This window comes from Bemisia tabaci, chromosome 1, assembly GCF_918797505.1.
Source record: "Bemisia tabaci chromosome 1, PGI_BMITA_v3".
Lineage (NCBI taxonomy): Eukaryota > Metazoa > Arthropoda > Insecta > Hemiptera > Aleyrodidae > Bemisia > Bemisia tabaci.
In genome coordinates this window covers 73393777-73414994 of record NC_092793.1, presented here as the reverse complement: position 1 = coordinate 73414994, position 21218 = coordinate 73393777, and the positions used below count along the sequence as shown (strand labels likewise).

The window sequence follows — 21218 nt, the reverse complement described above, 5'->3', positions numbered from 1 at the left end:
TTTTTTCAGTCAATTTTACAACCTTACAACGGAGTTACGTTCCTCTGTTTGAAAGGCGATGAAGTGTTTGATGATGCAAATTTATAAAAAGCACTATGTTCCTAAGAAGTTTAATGGCGTCAAATAGGTTTTTGATAGTGCTCCTTATTTTCGAGTAGATACAAATTTTTATAGAGCAGCCCGAGACAATGGTAACAGTAGAATAGAAGGAGGAAAAACGGGAAACAAGGCTAAAATACACACTTAATAAAAGAACCGAGACGTTTTGACTCAAAACTGAATCATTTTCAGTCAGAAATACAATAAAAATTAAAAAAAAAAACGATGAAAACCTGAGCCCTACATGGTGATGGCCGAGAAGACTCAGTTTTGAGTCGAAACGTCTTGGTTTTTCATTAATTGTGTATTTTAGCTTTGTTTCCCGTTTTTTTCCCCTTGTCTTTCTACTACATATATTTCCAAGTATTGATGCTGCCACACATTTTCTTGTATCTTGCACTCCTAAACTAAAGCAATTACGTCTTTTTTTAAAAAACTCGTTGTGCGGCTAGTTCTTGCGGCCTGGTGACGTCCAATTGAAAATCCTCGTTGCATGTGCATGCGAACCCTCCATTGTTGTGCATGAAACAAACTTCCACAAAAACACCGATGATAAAAAGCGCTATCCGTCCGTTTGTTATGACGGAGGCGGAGGGTTCCACGAGCTGGCTTCCACGCGGCAGCTCTTGAAGAATGGATGAAGACCTAAATTACCAAGCGCGATCCGTGCCTTTGGAAGCTGACGCACTACACGGGGCATTTGCCGATTCGCGAATGGTCGCATCATTTTGAAGCCGAACGCAACGAAGACTGAAAGACATTCACCGGGAATACTGCAACACTGTGAGGAACTCGCTGGTACTTGAATGGATAGCAGGGAAGGGACGCATTTTGAGCAGCGTAAACAAGTTGCTCGGGTGGTGGAAAAGAGGGGGTTGGGGAGACGACTGCCCGCGGGCTTACGGATTCGAGTGTTGGTGCGTGAAACTCATGCAAGTGTGACGTTGCCACGTTTTAATGGGGATGAACTTCCAAAAGTTTGAAATAGAGTGCCTATGTAGAATGAGTGCGGACTTGTCAAAATAGACGCTATTAGTGGCGACGTCATCATAGGGACTCTCCATTATATCGAATTTGATCCAAACAATAACATTGGCGTAACCTCTATCAATGCTACCAATGTGAATAAATCGATACATATCACTTTTTTGTGACGTGCCACTAATAGCGTCTATATGGTGCTCTTAAGGCCCAAGAAGACAGAAAACCCTCTAACACAAAAAATGTCACTACCGATCTTCAGATTCCAAATATCAAACCAAGATGGCCAAACAAGAATTTAAAAATTAGTGACTTTATGAAAAAACTGAGTAAAAAACGTGCTATGAAAACGACGGGTTGTTACAATTGCCTTTTATGTATCACTCTGGATAATATGATTTCATAAGGTGGCTCTCCTTATGAGCCCTAAAAGCTCCGCGCTATTGCCTGTGCCACACTATCAAAGCTAGCCATCAAAATATTAAGGTCAGGTATTGCGATTGGCTTATTCGATGACTTTGACCAATCAAAGCACTTGACCTTGACATTTTGATGGAGTATTTTGATAGTGTGACACAGGCTCATGACTTTAACCTTATAACCTTAAAATTACCGACGTATCCGTGCTCTCCGTATATGGGTGCTCCGTGTATGGGGTACATGGGGTATATAGTAGTTCGAAATAATGTACGGATCTGTTTAAAAAAAATAAGTCTACGCACTGACAAAACTTTTAGCACGCTCTTTTAGCACAGAAAAAATGGAAGATACATTAACAAAAAGACGTGATATTTGTATTTTTGCCTTTTAGCCAACGTTAATCGTAAACTCAGTTTCTGGAGGATCTCTACCATGGCACATTCCTGCGGCGGGTAGGCGTCGCAGAGCGGCCTAGCGCGCCGTAATAGCGATTTGTACATACATAATCGTGAGCTCAAAAATTTTGTATGAAAGTCCCTCCCCTGACTTCCCGTTGTAAGATTCGTTTTCCTCGTAACATTTTGATAAGTCACAATTTGCGAAGTGATTAAATGCATTTTTTCCTTTAGCTGATCACATGTTACGAATGTTATGCTGATCAAGCATGGTAGATTAAAATTTCAACTAAGTTTCTAAAACTACAAACCTCACATCGCCAAACTTAATTTGGTGATTCTGTATTTAGAATGCCTCTGCCTGAGAAAGGCATTGAAGGTACAAAAGAGGACATATCTGCAAAAGCTCGGGTTGAACAGCGACTTCCCGCAGCTTTTCATATAAACTTATGAGATCAATTAAAATCGTGTTTAAAGTCTTCGATCATGGTTTGGTCATTAATATTCTTATTTGTCATTGAAATCTGGCTCTAATTTTTGAGTCAGAAACCCTAGTTCCACTGCGTTCAGTTCGTTACCTTAAAGACACCAGGCTCTCGGAAAAACGACCACAGTTTATTTCAGTTTAATGGAGAGAATATTGGATGATCCGAAAGCGATGTTGGCAGCAGGGTCATGCTAAGGGCTGACCCGTCGAGAGGTAGAAACGGAGCGAAGGGAAGATCTCGCCTCTGCGGTGGAAAGATAACGAAAGAGTTACAGCATAGCACCCTCGGCCACCCGCTGTTGACACATGGCACGCTTCCCTGCACCCTCAGCACGGTTGCCGATTAAAAAACACCCTTTCACTCACTGAAACGCGGAAAAAAGTGTAAAGGTTATCCCCTGAAATTGTAGTGCCACCCCAATTTGTTAGATAATATGGTCGAATTTACGATTAATTGTGTTTGTACCGCAACTCAAATTGGGGTACACCGGAAAATTTGGATTACTAACCTAATTTATTGGGGTGCTACCATAAAAATTCAAAATGCCCATGTCATCCAACAACCCCTAGATTTTTCCCCCGCGGCAAAATATAGGAAAAACCTTTGAATTTCCTCCAAGTTTCCGGGATTTTGGAATTTTTATGAAGGCAAATTTAAGACCATGAAGTTCTGAGAGAGAGAGAGATAAAGGAATTTTAGGGGAAAATTCTGTATGTTTCGGGGTATTGGACATTCCGTGTTGAGATACTTGTCAAGAGATTTATATCCAATATTTTTTTCAAAGATTAAACGATTATTTTCTAGTATTTTTGAGCGTATGGGGATTTTTCAGATTTCGAGATTTTTTGAGGATTCAGTGGAGTTTGAAACATTCATACATATAAATCAAAAATATATACATTAATCATTCGGAACATTAAATATTTTAAAACGCATACGGAGAATGTGAAAGGATTTGGAAGTTTTTGAGGAATTTTAAGCTTCCAAACAGAGTGTCTACGGAATTATCAATAACTTCGGAACAAAACGCCTAAACGAAAGAACTTTTTTTGATATAGTACCATAAATAATTGCCGAAAAGGCCGGAATTAATTTTCACGAATTTTTACAATTCAACAAAAAACACGAGGAAAAAGACGGACATCTGCGTCAATATAAATCCATTCTTTTTGCATGATTTTCTTGTTCCTACTCGTTTTGCACTCGTTTCGTAAGCGTTTCGTACTCATTTCTTCCTCGTTTCATATTCGTTCCGTTTCGGTGTGACTCGGTTCGGTTCAGTTCGGCTTGGTTTGTTTGCTCGTTTAGTTGTTTGTTCGTTCATCAATTGCTACGGGTGATTTTAATATTCGAGGTAGGTCGTTTTCAAAACAAAAAGTCCGGCTGCATTTAGAAGGAGCTTTTTAAGCGCGGCACTGTTTGCATGCGGACCGTGTCAGCTGCAGCACTTCATTGAAGTGTGTCCCGGGCAATAAGCGAGGGGAGGCGGTTCCCGTAATAGTTGGCTGCGAGTGTAAACGGAGGATAGAGATTTTATTAAACCCCACAATTTTCGTGACTCGCCTCGTTCGGGATGCTGTTCATGATGCACATTTTCTAGGAGTTTCTCCATCAGAGGCGCAGGCCTTCGATTTCCGTGCCTTGCGAACTTGACTAAATACGAGAGGTAGATCGCTTCATTTACTACGCAAAAAGTCATTGTCATCTGGTACAAAAATCAAATGACACTGGAGATGGAATAATTCAAAATATAAGTCAACTGTTAAATAAAATAAAATTTTAAAAAAAAATTATGAAAGGGGTGAGTTGCGCTTCTATATGTGTTTCTGAGGGTACTGAGAAGATAAAAAGGCATGAATCATCAATTCTCATCTTTACTGTACGCTCCTAGACCACCTAAATTTTCATTTTTGTTGAGGTTTGTTTGAGCATGCTATTGGCCCGATTTCCTTGATTTTTGCGGTTGTCAACAGGTAATGGTCTTTACATGAGCCCGCTTCATTCAGATTTTGGAAATTTAACTCACGGGGACTCACAAAGCATCGTCTGGGGGTTGAGCCGCATGCTGTCCAGACGGCTTGCCCCCTTCTTAATTTACAACAATTTTCCTCAGTTTCACGTTTTTGGGTATGGGTCGCATGCTCTAATCTTAAAATAAACGTTTCACAGTTTTCATACATTTTACACCTTCCATGCATAATTTCTCGGAGACTAATATTTCATCAATACGTCATTTCCGTTTCGATCCAGCCTGCATCCATCTTTGCATTAAGCTATTAAGGTGATTCGATGGACGCCATATTTTGTGTCAGAATGACGTGCGATATATCGCATCGATTGGTTCCATTTTTCAGCTACTCGTCATTTTCCTCCAATTTTGAGATCGCAATTCTGTTGTCAGGAGGCTAAAGCACTCACTTACCAATTTTAACAAAGAAATTCAACGTTATAAAGGCGTGGTTTTTTTAGAGAGAAAATATCGCATTCGAGTGCAGTTTCGATATCAGTATCGGATGCGATGTCTTCTCTCCAAAAAAAACCATGTCTTTATAACGTTGAATTTCTTTGTTAAAATTGGTAAGTGAGTGCTTAAGTCTCCTGACAACAGAATTGCGATCTCAAAATTCGAAAAAAAAAAAAAAAATGACAAGTAGCTGAAATTATGGAACGAATCAATGTGATATATCGCACGTCACTCTGACACAAAAAATGGCGTCCGTTGAATTATCTTAAGTATTAGAGCCAAACATAGAGCGGAGCGGCCGCGGCGTGACTGCTGCCGGCGCGATACGCGCACTGGCGCCTACAAACCTAGCAGGGATACTTTACGCATTGCGCAATGCGTGAGTATCCCTCTTAGGTTCGTAGGCGCCAGTGCGCGTATCGCGCTGTTGAAAACAAACCTAAAATAAATCTCATAAAATTTGAAAGTTTGGACGGACTTTACTTATCTGAGATTTTTTTAATAATTTATTGAAGTACGTTTTTATTTATTTATGTTTTTTTTATAATTTGTTCTTTTTTAAGTCATTTAACTGACCGATAACACCATATAAACATTCATTTTCCCTCACACCGCGACACAAAGGGATTTTGCAATGGGTCAGCTGCTCCAAATTCGAGAAAAATGACGAGTAGCTGAAAAAATGGAACCAATTGATGCGATATATCGCATGCAGTTCTGACACAACATTCGGCGTCCATCGAATCACCTTAACAAATATGGACCGCCTTTGGCAGACAGGAACCAAGCCTCATCAGTCATTGCCAAATTTAATAAGGAAATTCACTTTTTAACAAGGGAACGTTTGCGTGGATTCCTTTGATCATTAAATGAATTTGTTCCGTACCATACAGAAAAGTGACTCAAAGTACAAACATCCGCACAATCGTTTTCTGTGAAAAATTGAAGTGCCCACTTGAATCAAATCCTGCGAAAACCGATAGTGCCCATCTTTTCAGTATTCAGTTTTTTAACGTTGATTATACTTTTCAAAAGTTGATACAATCATGAAAGTAGTGCCAATACTTGATTTGGGATGAAGATGACCCTGTATCAAGTATGAAAACTACTTTCATGGTTGCATTTAACTCCGAAAAGTGTTATGAACCCAAAAAAACTCAAGACTGAAAAGTGGACGGTGGCGGTTTTCGCACAACACGATTCGATCAAATTTGGGAGCAGGTGATGCGGCTTGGTTCCTTACTGCTTAAACCTTTATGGCATAGCGTTACGAATTCGTAACAACGTATTTTTAGGGTTTTAATGAATTTAATCTTCCCTCTGTGGTATGATTTTGCAAATTTTCATTTGTTTTTTTCTGTTTTGAATTACCTACTCCCAAAAATGTAAAATTTAGGAAAAAAAACTTTCGTACTCTCTCTTTTTATGCAAGCTACAACAAAAATTAGTGTCCCCCCGAATTTAATTCGTGAGTCATTTTCCGAATTTAATTCTTAATTCATTGATTGAGATCCAAAATTAATTCATACCATAGAGGGTTAGCGCGGTCCTTGTATTGGATTCGAATACCCATGGAGGGACCTCCTCGCGGTAACGCTTGACAACAGCGTGGAGGCGGCGCGGCGGAAGGCGACGAGTGACCGCAACACACGGGAGGCGGATCCGTGGAGAGCCCCGTATCACTCATGTTTCGGCGCGGCGCCCGGCCCCGGCCCCGGCCCCGGCGCGGGGTTAAATTTATTCCCTTTTTTCCGGGCCTCGACCCGCGAGCCGCTCACTTCACACTCCGCCCGGCTCACCACTCGTGTACCGCGCTTTATTACGCCTTTCTCGCCCTGCCCGACTGCTCACTTCTCGCGCGTGGATTCCTATAACGACCCCCAACCCCCCCCCCCCCCCACTCCCTCGGGGGACCCCGTCCACCACCGATGATGCATCGCACCTCACCGTCGCCCGATTATTCTCGAGACGTCGCTCAAAACTTTCCCCTGGGAAAGCCTCTGATTCAATCCAGAAAAGGCCGAGGAAAATTTAGACCTGACTACTCTGTTTTTTTTTTTTGGGGGGGGGGGAGGTCGTTTTTAGGTTTTTTTTTTAGATGGCATAAGAGAGGACTCGGAAGGATTTGATCATGGATGATTTCAGGATTTCAGTCAAAGATGAGAAAAGGTCAATTAAATTTTGGAGAAGCTGGGCTGGGGACTATCCAAACCCCTGTTTTCAGATATTTTGGGACTTCAAGAGATTCCAATGACACAATGAACTTGACTTCATGACCGAAAAACTGGTATGGGCGTGTTGACATGATAACGCAAGAATATGCCAAAGATAATGCTTGATTGGGTTCCTCCCGGGAGGAGAAGAAGTGGACGCTCAGTAAAAGGATGGGGACAGGGGATTTTGCGAGGAATGAGGGAGTGCCGACTCCCTGAAGGGCAGTGGGAGGATAGGGAGCTTTGGCGGCTCGGTGTCACGAGGCGTCTGCAAGCGCTGTGAAAGCAGCTTCTAGGTAATGCATGAGAGATTCGGGGATTTTTGAGGGGTGATGTTTGAATCTTTTACGGATTGTTAAAAAATATGCACGTATTATCTGGAGACGTGGGGAATCTTTGGTAGGACTGTAAAACGTGCGAGAAAATTTTGGATGTTTGGGGGAATTTTGAGACTTAATGGAGATATACTATGGGATTTTTAATTTTCACGGGAAAACTTACAGACTTTTGATCGAACTAAGCCATTCCCAGTACAGGCTTTTTCTTCAAAATATTACGCGAAAACTGAGTTGCACAGGCGGAAATTCGATAATTACCTCTTAGCCCTAAAATAGTTTTGAACGGCATTGACAACAGTTGAGCTATTGGTCTAAAAACGTGACTATCTAACCCAGAAGGAAACTCTAAAGTTGAGCCAGGCGTGATACTGACATTATAGTAAAATATGTTATTACTTGCATTCAAAGGTACTCGGATGTTGAGATACACATTCAGATAAATTTAAACTCCTGGATTTCAAAGTATTTTAAAGAAATGTTTACACCGATGCTCCAGCAAAATTTTAATCTGTCAGAAGCAACTTTCGACTCCCATTTTTCTTCCAATTCTCGAGTGAATATGCCTCGATCGTTTTTGTTTGCGAAAATCCAATCGCAGAAAATGAGAACAGTTCCCGACAATACCCACTTGGGAACCGCGTTGAGAGGGTTAAGTGCAGAGGTGTTTTTTTCCATTCTATATTGCTTCCTTTCCTTTTTTTCTTATTTCGCGCATTTCTGGTGAATATCCACGTTGTTACGAGGAAGAATCCAAATGCACCAGAAATACCTCCAAAAGGGCTCTTCACGAAAGGAGACGAGCCAACATAATCGATTCAGACAAAACTGCTGTGTCCCACCCTCCCTTATTTTGCTAATTTGCATAGTTGCCTGGTTTGGACTTTTTTTGTTGATGTTGTTGCTCAGTTCAATAGTACACAAAAAAGTGTGCGAAAGTCTTTTATTCCGCCAGGCGAAGCTAGAACTCCGCGGCGCCAATGCAATTGGTCAACTTGTTTGACTTTTATGTGTTATAATGTTCTATCTAAACAAACTAGCTCATACATCCACTTTTTAACGTATTTAAATGAATGCGGTATACGGTAAAATGTGAAATGAAGGACGGAACAGATTAAGTCCTGCATGTTGTAGAACAGGGTTTCGTTTAGAAATGAGTGTGAGAAAATCTTGAAGGTATCAACTGTTTATAGCTTATGATAGTTACAAGGACCTATTGTCGAGGTTATTGCGGAAAATTTTACTCGAAGTCAAAACTCGTCGGAATCGTGCTTTTTATGATGCGATGTGAGAGGTACCTAAACCTCTCTTCACCACAATTGGACCACATTTTGCAATTTGGAACCACTATCTCTGGCTCATTTTGGAAACATCCTTTACGCCATTGGTTTCCCTGTATGTAGAAAGATGTTTTTATGGATAAGCCAGAAATATTGGTTCCTAACTGCAAAATCTAATCCAATTTAAACCATATTCGGCCTCTCAGGGAAAGGAGCTGCCTGAGCTGCCACTGTGAATGTGAATACGGCCCTAAACTGCCATGCTAAGGAAGAATGCAGTATAAACATTCGATAGTTGCCAAATTTCCTTCGATAAGATGTTTATTTTTGAGGAGAGTTATGAATGTTTTTCCTTGAAATTTACAGGAACATTAGGTGGTATTCCAAACAGTATTATCTGAAAAATCGGGGGGAAAATATTCATAAGTTTACCAGGAAATTCGTGTTTTATCAGAGAAAATTTGGCAACGCCTGAAGACTCATACGGCGTTTTTCCTTATTACAGCCCTAAACCTCTCTACATTTATTTCCATCGAGGTCACGCGGAGGTTGTGAGGCCGACGTGTCACCCGCGCAGAGAAAAAGTAGGCAGAGACACAGCTAATTTGGGAAGCCAATTCACATTCAAACAAAGGCATTCCATCGTGCGGTGGCAAGGCAATAAATGGGGACGAAGCGAAGGCACGACACAATGGAGTTAAGCCAATCGAAGGAGTTGCGGGAGGGGCGCATTACCGAGGGGGCGGAGGGGCGGGGAGGGGCATTTTCACGAAAGTGCATCAAGTGCTCCTTGAACGTCTAAATTACTTAACAAGGCTATCAATCCATTTTCAAGCTCATTCAATATTAATTTTACGAGGCGTCGCGTCGCAGCCGGGGCCCCTCCCCCGCCGGGCGGGGTTTTTTATTTGTTCCCCGGCCGTGACGGCCTTTTTATTTGTTCCCCGATTCGCGCCCCCCTCCCACCTCCCCGCTCGGACCCTGTCGCGTGATGAACTTTCCGACTCGAGAGGGAACTTTCACCCGTGTTCTTCTTGAAAGCTTCCCTTTCCTCTCGGCTCCGATTGCACGATTATGTGGTGTTCTTGTGCCGGAAAAAAAGCTCGGTTCCTGTCCTGTCATGCTCCAGTCGCAAGGTAATAGTCGATCGAGCACTTTGTCAAATGCCTCGGCATATGTCCATAGGGTAGCATTTTGCAAAGAGGAACCAAGGCCATTTCAATGTTGCTAGGGCTGTGCTACTTGCATTCTTTACTATAAAATTAATGAAATTATGGAGAAAATTACATTTACAAAGGTAATTTTCGTCTTGACTTTATTGTTTATTGGGAGTAAAGATAAAACGTGTTTAGATGATGAGCTTATACTTGGAAGATAAAAAACGTTGCACGATCTTAGCAACATTGGAATGCTCTTGGTTCCTTTTTGCAAAATGCAATCCCATTATTCAAAGATTGTTTCCTGATTTTTTTTAAACACAAAATTACATGAGTATCAACGGTAAAACTTCCAAACCGTACCTCGATTTCCGACGTTTCAGATTTCCCGTTAGCCTTTATTTTCTCATTGGAAAACTACTCAACGACAATTCCTAAATGCTGTCTTGATTTTTCTTCTCCGCGTGGGAGAAAAATTCTGTGAAAACTTCAAAGAATTATGTTGATTCCTTCCCCTCTAAAGAAATAAAACAGGAGCGGAGATTTTAAGACGCTGCAAAGGAGATGCGTCGTTTGGGAGTTTCGCCGTCGACATGTGGGTAACCATATTCTATAAAGTATTGGATTATCTCTTGATATTTTCTAGAATTTTCAGCTGTAAGTAAAATCCCTTGTAAACCCTTCTTTCTCATAGTATTCTAATCCTCGCAAGGAAGAAGATTCATACACAAGAGCTGCATTCTGCACAGCGAAGCGTCTGCCTGTGACCTTAGAAAAGGCGGAGCGCCTTCAATTTTTGCGTATGTAACACGCACAACCGCAAAACACGAATAGTCGTATTAAGGCGCCTGGCGCCGGTCGCGTGCTCAGCACGAACTGGCATGGAATCCGTTTACGCGTTTGCGTATATTCAACTGTTTATCCTATGAAAAATCACGAAAAGAGTAATGCTTTCAGGAGTATTGAAACTTTTAGATGTCCAACAGTGGAATTTTCATTGCTTTATTTTAAAAATTAAATATTAAGGTTTGGTCTTTTTAAAGTGCTACGGCAACAATTGTCATGAAATATTTTCTTCCGAGACGCAACGGAGTGGGAGAATATGTATTCTTGGAGGGTCAGTTTATTTGGTCGATTTCTGTCTTCAATTCTCTCTAATTTACTGCATGGAGTCCACGCCTTGTGGAGGAATTGCACCGTATTGACTGACTCTTGCTTTTCATAGCTCTCAGATTGGTTCTTGAATTTTTCTTGTTTCAGTTGGTCATTCATGTAAAACCTCATAATTTTTTCTTAAATTTTTCACGCACCTTTGACTGACGTAAGTTACCAGTCTTAAAAATACGTATTTTTTAAAAAAAAGATTTCTAAATCCAACCGCACACATTACACGCAGGGTTCATTTTAGTGTGACTGGTCAAAATTTGATCCAATTGACTGACTTCCTTAAATTAAAAAATCTTCCATTTCGTTGCGTTCCAGTAAAAACATTCCATAACAATTGTTGCAGCAGCACTTTCAAAAGACCAAATCTTCGAACCTTAATTTCAGGATAATCCAATGAAAATTTTACTGTTGAACATTTATATAGGGTTTAATACTACTACACATAGGTATACTTATACTCCTTTAATATCGTTTCATATGATAAACGGTAGCAGAGACGCAAGTGAGTTCGCAATTTCCGTGTGGGATCGTGCTCAATATGTGAACGGCGCCTTCATGCGACTATTCGTACTCTGCGGATGTGCGTGTTACATACGCAAAAATTGAAGGCGCTCCGCCTTGTGTAAGATCACAGGGAACGCTCCTCGACAACTAACCGTCACAGTCCCGTATCCTCTCAAGCTCTTAAGGGAGCTGACACTCCTTCCTTTCATGTAAGACCCTCTGCCCACCTTTTCAATGGGTTAAAGCATTAACCAGAGGAAAATCCACAAATTTAAAATTTATAATCTAACTTGAGATCTGTAGTATACTGAATCCAAAGCGTAACATTCACAAACATTCAAAGAATGAGAGAACACGAGCGAGCCATCGGAGAGGCAACCATCATCGCAACTATGTGGCCGGGGAATATAAAAAAAAACCGGGAGCATTAGTAAGGCTTTCGCTCATCTTTCACTGAAAAATATATATATATAAGATGAGAGGAAATAAAAGCCGAGTATAGAGGGAAGGAGTTATCGGATTAGCAGACGTCAAATTAGATTCGTATTGGCGAGGAGGAGATCGATATCAATCGCTATGCCACGTACTAGCAGCGTTGTCTTGCGGTGTTCTTCTGCAAATTATAGCGCTGAATTTCACTCCGGAGATGTCGATTTTCGACGATAGATCGATTTTAAAGAATCGATACGTTTCAAAAATTGGCGGCAAAAAAAGAGATTGCTTCGAATTTTGGAATGTAGATGGTGAAAAATTGCGGACATTCCGCCATTACGTCACTACATTCTAAATTTGGAACAAAATTTGACTAAAATCGTTTTGATTTTAATTCTTTATTGGTTAAAATCGATTTCGCTTAAATAAACCGACCCCGTAGCATTGATGCGATGTTTTCGGCTACACACATGCAAAAATTGATGTTTCAGAGTAATATATAGACTTGGAACTGACAGCTCTAAGAGAGCTTTTCTGAAATTCGTCCTATTTACGATGCTGTGTTAAAGTCCACTTAAAACCTCCCTGGATCACTACGTTGAACCATGTGAGCCCCTCTGAAGGGAAATAGGAGTTCATGGAACGAGCATAGATACATCATTACCAATAAACAAGTTTGCTTCCAAAACGTTATATTTTGATCTTGAGGAGACAATTTCAAGTGAAATAGTCAAACTATATTTTTAAGCAGAAAACAACTTTGGCGATTATGGTTCCAGAGAATCACTTTAAATGTTAAAATATGGCATTCTTAGTTTTGAGGATAAATAAAGGAGATTTTTTAAAAGATGATTTTAAGAAACTCATTTTTGACAACAATTTTAAAACAGGAAAGGAAGATGGAATGATTATTCCTGTAAACATTTCAAAAATTATTTTGTGGAATTTTTTAAGAATGTGTATTAAAATAATTGAAAAATAGCTTTAAACCTACTAAAAAATAACACATACACGTCACCATGCCCGATGTTCTTAAACGTTTCAAAGTTTTTCACGAGATGTGCTAACTTTTTCTCCGTTTTAAAGGAACATCTCAGAATCATTTTACTGTTTTCAGTAAAACATTTTAAAACATATTTTAATCGTCATTGTGGTATTAGGGAAAACGCAACTTCAAATTCCATTTCCCCGGTTTACAAGAATGGGTTTGAGACTTTATGGTGAGCGTTAGAATAAATTTCAGGCGATTTTAAAACAACTGGCAAAGGCGCGTAAACGACGAGGCGACGCGTACGTGTTGAAAATTGATCTGCTTCCTGCCTGGTTTCCCCTCCTTTTCTTTGCCGGCAGTCTTCCTTTTTTAAAGGTCATGTTGTCTCGTGTCCCGAGCCGCTACCACCGACATGACACAGAATAAATAGCCCGCGACTTGCGCTGATTATTAATTATTACGTATTTAGACGCAGTGTTGCCGCTTCCGATGGGGCTTTAAATCCTGGGCAAACGTGCAAAATATTAGCAACCGTACTGCCGTGCTAAGGAAACACGCCGTATGAACCTTCACGCGTTGCCAAATTTCCAATGATAAAACGCAAATTTTCTGATTAATTTATGAATATTTTCCTCCCAAATTTCAGATAGTTTAATTAATTTTACCTAAAGGTTCTGAAAATTTAAAGGAAAAATATTCATAAATTTCCTAAAAAAATAAGCATTTTATCGAAGGAAATTTGGCAACTCTCGAATGTTCATACGGCGTTTTTCCTTAGCACGGCAGCATAGGAGGTATACGGAGGGAAAAACTTGGACTGCGAGGATCAAGCTCAGTTCATGTTCAACGTGGCATTTTTGTGAATTCTCATTTTTAAAATGAAAGAATTTCTTCTTTCTTTTTCCTCGTATATACTTTGGCACGGATGTAAAAAAAATATCTCAAACGAGAAAAGCTGTTCAAGGTTTCTACATAGCTTTCCGCAAGGTTCACATTCATCACACGTCATAGATAAGAAAATCATACTTCTTTAAAATAAATAAAAACATCATTCAAATTTAAAACAATTATTTCCCTCAAACATTAATTTGTTATTTTGAGTGACGAAAAATTAATTTGAACAAAATGAAATGTTTCAAGCAAATAATTCTTCTTGACATCGAAGACAAAGTTATTTCCTTTAAAAAAAAAATGTGTTGAAATAATCAGAGATTACTGAAGTTCTGAATGGCCCTTTTTGAAGACACCCCTCAAGCTAGCGACCAAACTTCAGTATTGTCATGTCACCAAAAACCAGGAGGGGGAAGGACCGGGCATGGCCCCTAACATTATACCTCCGCAAAGAAAAAAATCAAGTTTTCCGCAATTCGATCAATTTTTCTAGTTTATCTAGGCCTTCTGAAACGCAAAGGAGGGTGGGGGGGGGGGGGCTAACCTCTACCGAATGACGTCACTGAAAGCCTTCGAGCCGGTAAGACTGTCTCGAAGACTAAATTTTTAAACTATAGGAACATGGAGCATCGAAAAACAACTTATTAGCCTGATCCGCGGCTCCGGTGCCGCCCCCCGGAGCAACTCAAACAAACCGTGCGACTCCTCGAGGTCGATCCTTGGGAAGGACGAATCAATTATGGACGACTGGAAATATTGTTATGGCTGTCATTACCGTCGTATCGCCAGGAGCTGTGCGAGGACGAGGTCTTAAAAAGTTCCGTCTCCCTCCGCCACGGATTACCTCTTGATGCCGAGTCATGTTTTATTCCCAGCGTCGCTGCGTTTAAGGGTGCGCCGCACAGCGGGTGATTCTTGAAATTTATAGACAAAGAATATATAGAGAGAATGGAGCCTGGAGCGATCTTATTGCAGTGGGTGGTTCCTATAGACAAAGAGAGGAAATGACTGACTAACTACACGGAGAAAAATACTTCGTGCATGAGACCCGAAGTTGAGGTCATATGGATCTCTGAAGTTTTCGGATCACGCATACGAAAATTTGAGGTCCAGCTGCCGAAGTTCGGGTCACACATCTGAAGTACCTCGGTATATACGAAGCACTTCAGATGTGTGACCTAAACCCTTCGGTATACATCGAAGTACTTCAGATGTCTGACCCGAACTTCGGCAGCTGGACCTCAAGTTTTCGGATGCGTGATCCAAAAACTTCAGAAATCCATATGACCTCAACTTCGGGTCTCATGCACGAAGTATTTTTCTCCGTGTATAGGGTCTCACGTGGGTTGCCGTTAGTTAGTCTATTGCTTTCCTCCTTTATCCATCGCAACCACCCGCTTCCACAATAAGATCCCTCAATATCCCTCTTGTCTTCTTTGTCTACCATTTTGTCCAGCAATTTTAACAATCAGCCCGCGGTAGAGTGAACTTTTACGAGAGGTCTAACATGAAAGAGCCTTGCACAAAAAGGGCTAAAATTCGCCCGTTTTCGGGCCCTCGAAATTGGGGTCGGTGTGAGGTATTTTTTCATCTATAGGGTGACCCTTTACACATAATAAAATTTCAGATTGAGTATACGCACCGTTTTTGAGATATGGGGGGGCAAAGTCCCCGATTTTTACTCATATTTGCAGGTATTTTATAGTCGAACTTCGGCTGCTACAAGGTACCGGATGTAGATATTGAAGCGCGGTTTGCGGTGATTTGTCAAGCTATTTCTGGATTATTTTTTCACATCTTTTACAAACCCGCAAATGGTTTTTCGGGGGGGGGGGGGGGGGAGCTTTATTCATACTATCATGACCGTTCGTATACGTCTTACTGGCATTAATTGCTTCGTTCTCGACTCCTCTCCACGCCGTAATCATGATGGTATTTTCTGTTAGGAATCTTTCTTCTTCTTTATATTTGACCAATTCTAATGTTGTCTCCCCCTTTCTTCCCTTTTTAAACCCCCCCCCCCCCCAATTCTAAACACTCCCTCTCAAGTGTATATTCCTGTGCGGCAGATATGAAGGTGTTATTTGTGGGGAATTATTTTCTGTCTTTATGGTTGATAAACTTTGACCCCACCTATTTCCTCCTTCCCCCCTTTACCCCTGTTTCACCCCCCCCCCCATTTCCACCGTACCTTACTCGAAGTTGTCTGCTCCCTCTGCAGCAGAAATGAGGATGTTTCCGGTAACTATTACACTATCCGATAACTATTATACTCTCACAAAAAAAAGTATTCAAGCATGTAAAAAAGAGAAAAGAGGGGGGGGGGCAGTGGAAAGAGGGAATAAGGTAGGAAATATGAACTAGTGAGGGGGGATGGGAAAGAGAAAAAAGGGTGGGGGGTGTCTCCCTTGTATTGAGTTTAAAAAAGTAAAAAATTCTTCGCTGGAAACATCCTCATTTCTGCTGCGGAGGGAGCAGACAACTTCGAGTAAGGTACGGTGGAAATTGGGGGGGGGGTGAAACAGGGGTAAAGGGGGGAAGGAGGAAATAGGTGGGGTCAAAGTTTATCAACCATAAAGACAGAAAAATAATTCCCCACAAATAACACCTTCATATCTGCCGCACAGGAATATACACTTGAGAGGGAGTGTTTAGAATTGGGGGGGGGGGGGGGTTTAAAAAGGGAGAAAGGGGGAGACAACATTAGAATTGGTCAAATATAAAGAAGAAGAAAGATTCCTAACAGAAAATACCATCATGATTACGGCGTGGAGAGGAGTCGAGAACGAAGCAATTAATGCCAGTAAGACGTATACGAACGGTCATGATAATATGAATAAAGCTCCCCCCCCCCCCCCCCGAAAAACCATTTGCGGGTTTGTAAAAGATGTGAAAAAATAATCCAGAAATAGCTTGACAAATCACCGCAAACCGCGCTTCAATATCTACATCCGGTACCTTGTAGCAGCCGAAGTTCGACTATAAAATACCTGCAAATATGAGTAAAAATCGGGGACTTTGCCCCCCCATATCTCAAAAACGGTGCGTATACTCAATCTGAAATTTTATTATGTGTAAAGGGTCACCCTATAGATGAAAAAAAACCTCACACCGACCCCAATTTCGAGGGCCCAAAAACGGGCGAATTTGTGCATGGCTCTTTTTGACTTGAATTTGCAATTTTTTTGTATATTTTCATTACATTATAAATTAAAAGGGAGGCTTCTTTGAGTAAATTCTATGAAAAAACCAATGGAATAATTGTTAAACTTCTGATTTTTGTATAAACGAAGATGTAAGCTTTTAAAATTTCTACACCATGTCCGATCCCTCTCATGACTTGATCCAGTGTGCGCCGAGGCCGAGGGGTGAACCACTGTTTTCGTCGACCGAGTGTTTTTTATTGTTAGTTTAGCGGTCTAAAATTACTACCGAGAAAAACGAACGTGACAATTTTGATTCATGTAGCATTGCGTTCTTGACAAAGGCTCGTACATACTTAATGCGAGCGCTTGCTTGTAACCGAGCTTACGACAAAGGCTGAAATAATCCTTCCTTCTTCCTTAAAAAGGAGAAAGAAAAGTGAACCTATACTCACGAGTAAGCGCTTGGGATCAGGAGCGGACTATTATAGCCCGGGTGGCTAGGGAACTTTTGCTCCCTAAACGTTGGCCGAAAGGGCTATCGCAGTGATCCTTTTTGGCATTTGAGGACCCAATTCTTGGAATCATTAAAAAATCTTTCAGAGCCGTCACAAGCCCTTTTCAATCTACTCCTTCATTTATTAGGAAGGGTTCTAATCCTCCTTTCGGCGCGGAACGCTCCTAAAAAAATCGTAACTCAAGGAAAGCATGTTTCTTTTTGACAACAGCGCTACTCGGACTGGCAGAGTTAAGCAAATAACAAATAACTACAGTAACAACACAGAGACCGTCCATAAATGACGTCAAGTTCTTTTTTTCTCGATTTTTGACACCCTTTCCCCCTTCAAGTACATATTGGGAACCATAATGCCGTGCTAAGAAAGCACGCCGTATGCGCCTTCATGAGATGCGAAATCTCCCTCGATTAATCACGAATTTTTGGGAAAATTTGTAAATATTTTTCTGCAAATAGGTATTTCGGAGGGTTTCGCTCATAATTTCATCCAAAGGGCCTGAAAATTTCAAGGATAAATATTCACAAACTTCTTCAAAAATAAATATTTCCTGAGAGGCAATTTGTCAATATTCGAATGCTTATACGGTGTTTTTCCTTAGCACGGCAGCATAGGACCCTTTAAGTGGCGTGGCGTGAATTGCGATGTATCGATTGTTATGCCATTTAAACCTGTGGTAAAGAATCGATTATTAAGGTGTTCGCTGCGAACGCCCTGTTTATCGATTTTTTCCCATAGGTTTAAATGACATATCAATCGATAAATCGTAAAGCACGCCACGCCACTGGACCCTTTCGCAAGAAATCATGACGTCATTCCGGACGGCTCCATGGTTATGAAGAGGAATACTTACAATTGAAGTAGAGAAGAATGCCGGAGACGACGAAGAATAGGACGAGCAGGAGAACTAGCACGATGAGCAGGACGGCCGGTTTGCACCAGCCGGAGGTGTCGAAGGAGGCCATCTGGTCGTCGACGTCCAGGTTGGGCCGCTTCTCGGAGCAGGAGCACCAGAAGCACCCGGCGCCGCTTCCGCGACCGCCGCCGCGGGCCTCCAGATCCGCGGCCGAGCGGAGGACGCTCGTCGTGGAGCCGTCCTTCTGCTTGGAGACGACGAGGACCGGCTCCGGGTAGTAGACGGCCGTCTCCTTGGAGGTCTTCGAGAACCCCTCCTCGTCGCCGTCGTCCGTCTCCTCCCCGTAGACCCCGTACGAGCTCATGATGTTCGTCTGGCCCACCGTCCCTAACAACCACAGTTACCCTTTATAACATCGTCCCAGAGGACCGATTATTGAAATTGATAGACAAAGCTGTAGACAAAGATGACAAAAGGGGTATGGAAGGAACCTATTGGTGGAAGCTGGTGGTTGCAATGGACAAAGGCAGTAGGTAATAGAGTAACTAACGGCAACCCACTAGAGACCCGACAGTTAGTCCATCATTTTCTCGCTTAGTCCGTAAAAACCACACATTTCAACCAATAGGATCACTCCATACCCCCCATGTCTTGTTTGTCCATAGCTTTGTCCATCAATTCCAATAATCAACCCGCTGACAGAGGTTAGATATTTTAGAGACCTCGCACTGACAAGTAAAAAGATCAGCGGAAGAGTACCTCCACGAGGAGAGTCCGTCAAGTCAGTAATTTTGAGGGTGGATCATAGAGCTCGTAGGGCCCAGAAAGTCCGCCAGCCTATGGATTCAAATTATCCTGAGTGATTTATTATTAGAGTTTTTACGACCTTTCATTTGTTAAGCACGTATTTGACTTAGTTTTTACATAAATTTGATCATATTTGCGGAAAAACATTCATTTATGTACATTCATGGACATCTTAGTTTGATAATGGAATCTAAAGATTGGCAGCGACATTTGCCTTGTGTTTTTTGAGTAAAAAAATTGGCAACCCTTTCGGGCCCTAAGAGCTCCATATTTCGATGTGTCCGTGCTGTCCCCATAGGTACTCTCTCGATCTCTCTCTTCAATAATCTGTTAGCATTAGGAGAATCTGAGCGTGAACTGCCGCAAGAAACTTTTACAATAACAGGGTGCCTACTAAAACAGACTGGCCAAAAATCCGTACTTTTTCAGTACATTCCCAAAAAATTCAGTACCTCCTCAACAAAACTATTCCCGGACTTTCCGGAAATTCCGGACTTGTAGACACCCTGAATAAAGGTCGAGATAGCAGTGCTGGGGCTCTAAAATATATTTCCTTCGGTCGGGAATAATACATCCTAAAGACCCTTCGAAAGAGTATATTTACAGAGGAGAGGTTTCTTTCAAGGATCAACCCTTACAACCATATTTATAAGACCGCATTCATGGTCGTTCGCAAAATGTCAACAGATAGGCTGAAGAAGATACAAAAGGAGAGATACAGATTAAGCTTACACGTTGCTTTTATTTGAATTTATTTTCTTATTGAAAAGTCCCTTTTGAATTCAAGTTCACCTAATGAGATGTCTCTTCTCCCAACTTAAGGGCCTCTCTATATGGAACAAGAAATGGAGAAGTTAAACTATCGTAAGTTGTAAGTGAAAACCAACTTTAATTACCTATTTCCTGTTAGCAGTAAACAAGCTTTCAAGTGACAAACAAGGCTATTGAAATAGAGTCACCCAGTCATGATAGAAAAGTCTGCTTCATACGGGACCCAGGTGTTCGCAAGTTGAAGCAAGGCAAGTTTAATCGTATTTCGTGAGTTCGATACGTGCAGTTAATACTCTAAGTGCTCTACTACCCACTCCTACCTTCCCCACACCTTTCACTCTTCCTCCTCCTTTTGTATCTATTACTTCTTAGCGCAAAATTTACGTCTTTCCAAAATCGTGTTTCTCGTATCATTCAGACATTTATTGTCTTTTTAAAGGTCGGATGATATTACGATGAATTTGGAAAACTTGACAAGTACCTGATTCTTCCGACTCTTTCTCCTGGGTATCTTACTGTACTCTTCAAATTCAGTGCTTTCGTTTCATTTATATTAGTTTTTGGTTTGATTGTAACTGGACGCCTATCTCTTTTCTTTTTTTGTATATCTTGACTTTATGTTGGGCCCGCTACAACTTTTACCAAAAAAAAAAAAAAATCTATTTGATTCTAAAAAGTTCCTTTTTTCTTAAGATTTCAGGAATTTTGAACAAGACATCTCATGAATTTTCAATATTGGACGGTTTCTCGTTATAATCTTTAAACCGCACTCTTTCCCTGGAGGAAAAAATGTCAAAGTTCCGTGGCAAAATTATGTAATTTTCCCAGGTTTTCCCTAACGTTAAAAATCCACTTTGTTTCTGCTTAACTCGACCAAATTGTCCCATTTTGTTCCAGAGAGAAAAATTCGGCAAAAGTTTGCAACGGTCCTACAACGGTGCCAGCGTACCTTTCCTCGAGTAGAGATCTTCATCGGGGGCCATAGAGACAGAGCCGTAGTACCCGTCACCGGAACTATATCCATCACCGACGGCAGTGTACTTGCCTGACGGCTTCCGACGCGCAGTCCCCGTCCCTGTTCCGCTGTTGAACGTCACGTGATACCGGTCGCTTCCATTTCCCGTTCCGTAGTCGAGGTCGTTCCCGTAGCTTTTCTTCCCGTAGAGCTGCGAGCTGTCATTGACGTAGGCGTAGCTAGTGTGCGAGTCGATGAAACCGGCGGACATCACTCCCGGTTCATCCCCGTCGTTCCGTCCCGCAATCCGCTCTCAGATTCCCGTGACGAAACCGACCGGATGCAGACCACTAG

The 21218-nt window shown here is 41.4% G+C and overlaps 1 protein-coding gene across 1 annotated transcript in view; it reads right to left on the bottom strand.

The window, feature by feature from the left end:
- The window catches only part of LOC109033114 (agrin), a 310568-nt gene extending 289433 nt beyond the window's left edge, over positions 1 to 21135 (bottom strand). Inside the window, exons 1-2 of the mRNA XM_072296169.1 lie at positions 20859 to 21135; positions 18329 to 18718 (exon numbers count right to left, since the gene is read on the bottom strand). Coding sequence (XP_072152270.1) covers positions 18329 to 18718; positions 20859 to 21135 — 667 coding nt within the window. The remainder of the gene's footprint in view (positions 1 to 18328; positions 18719 to 20858) is intronic.
- Positions 21136 to 21218: the final 83 nt, after the last annotated feature.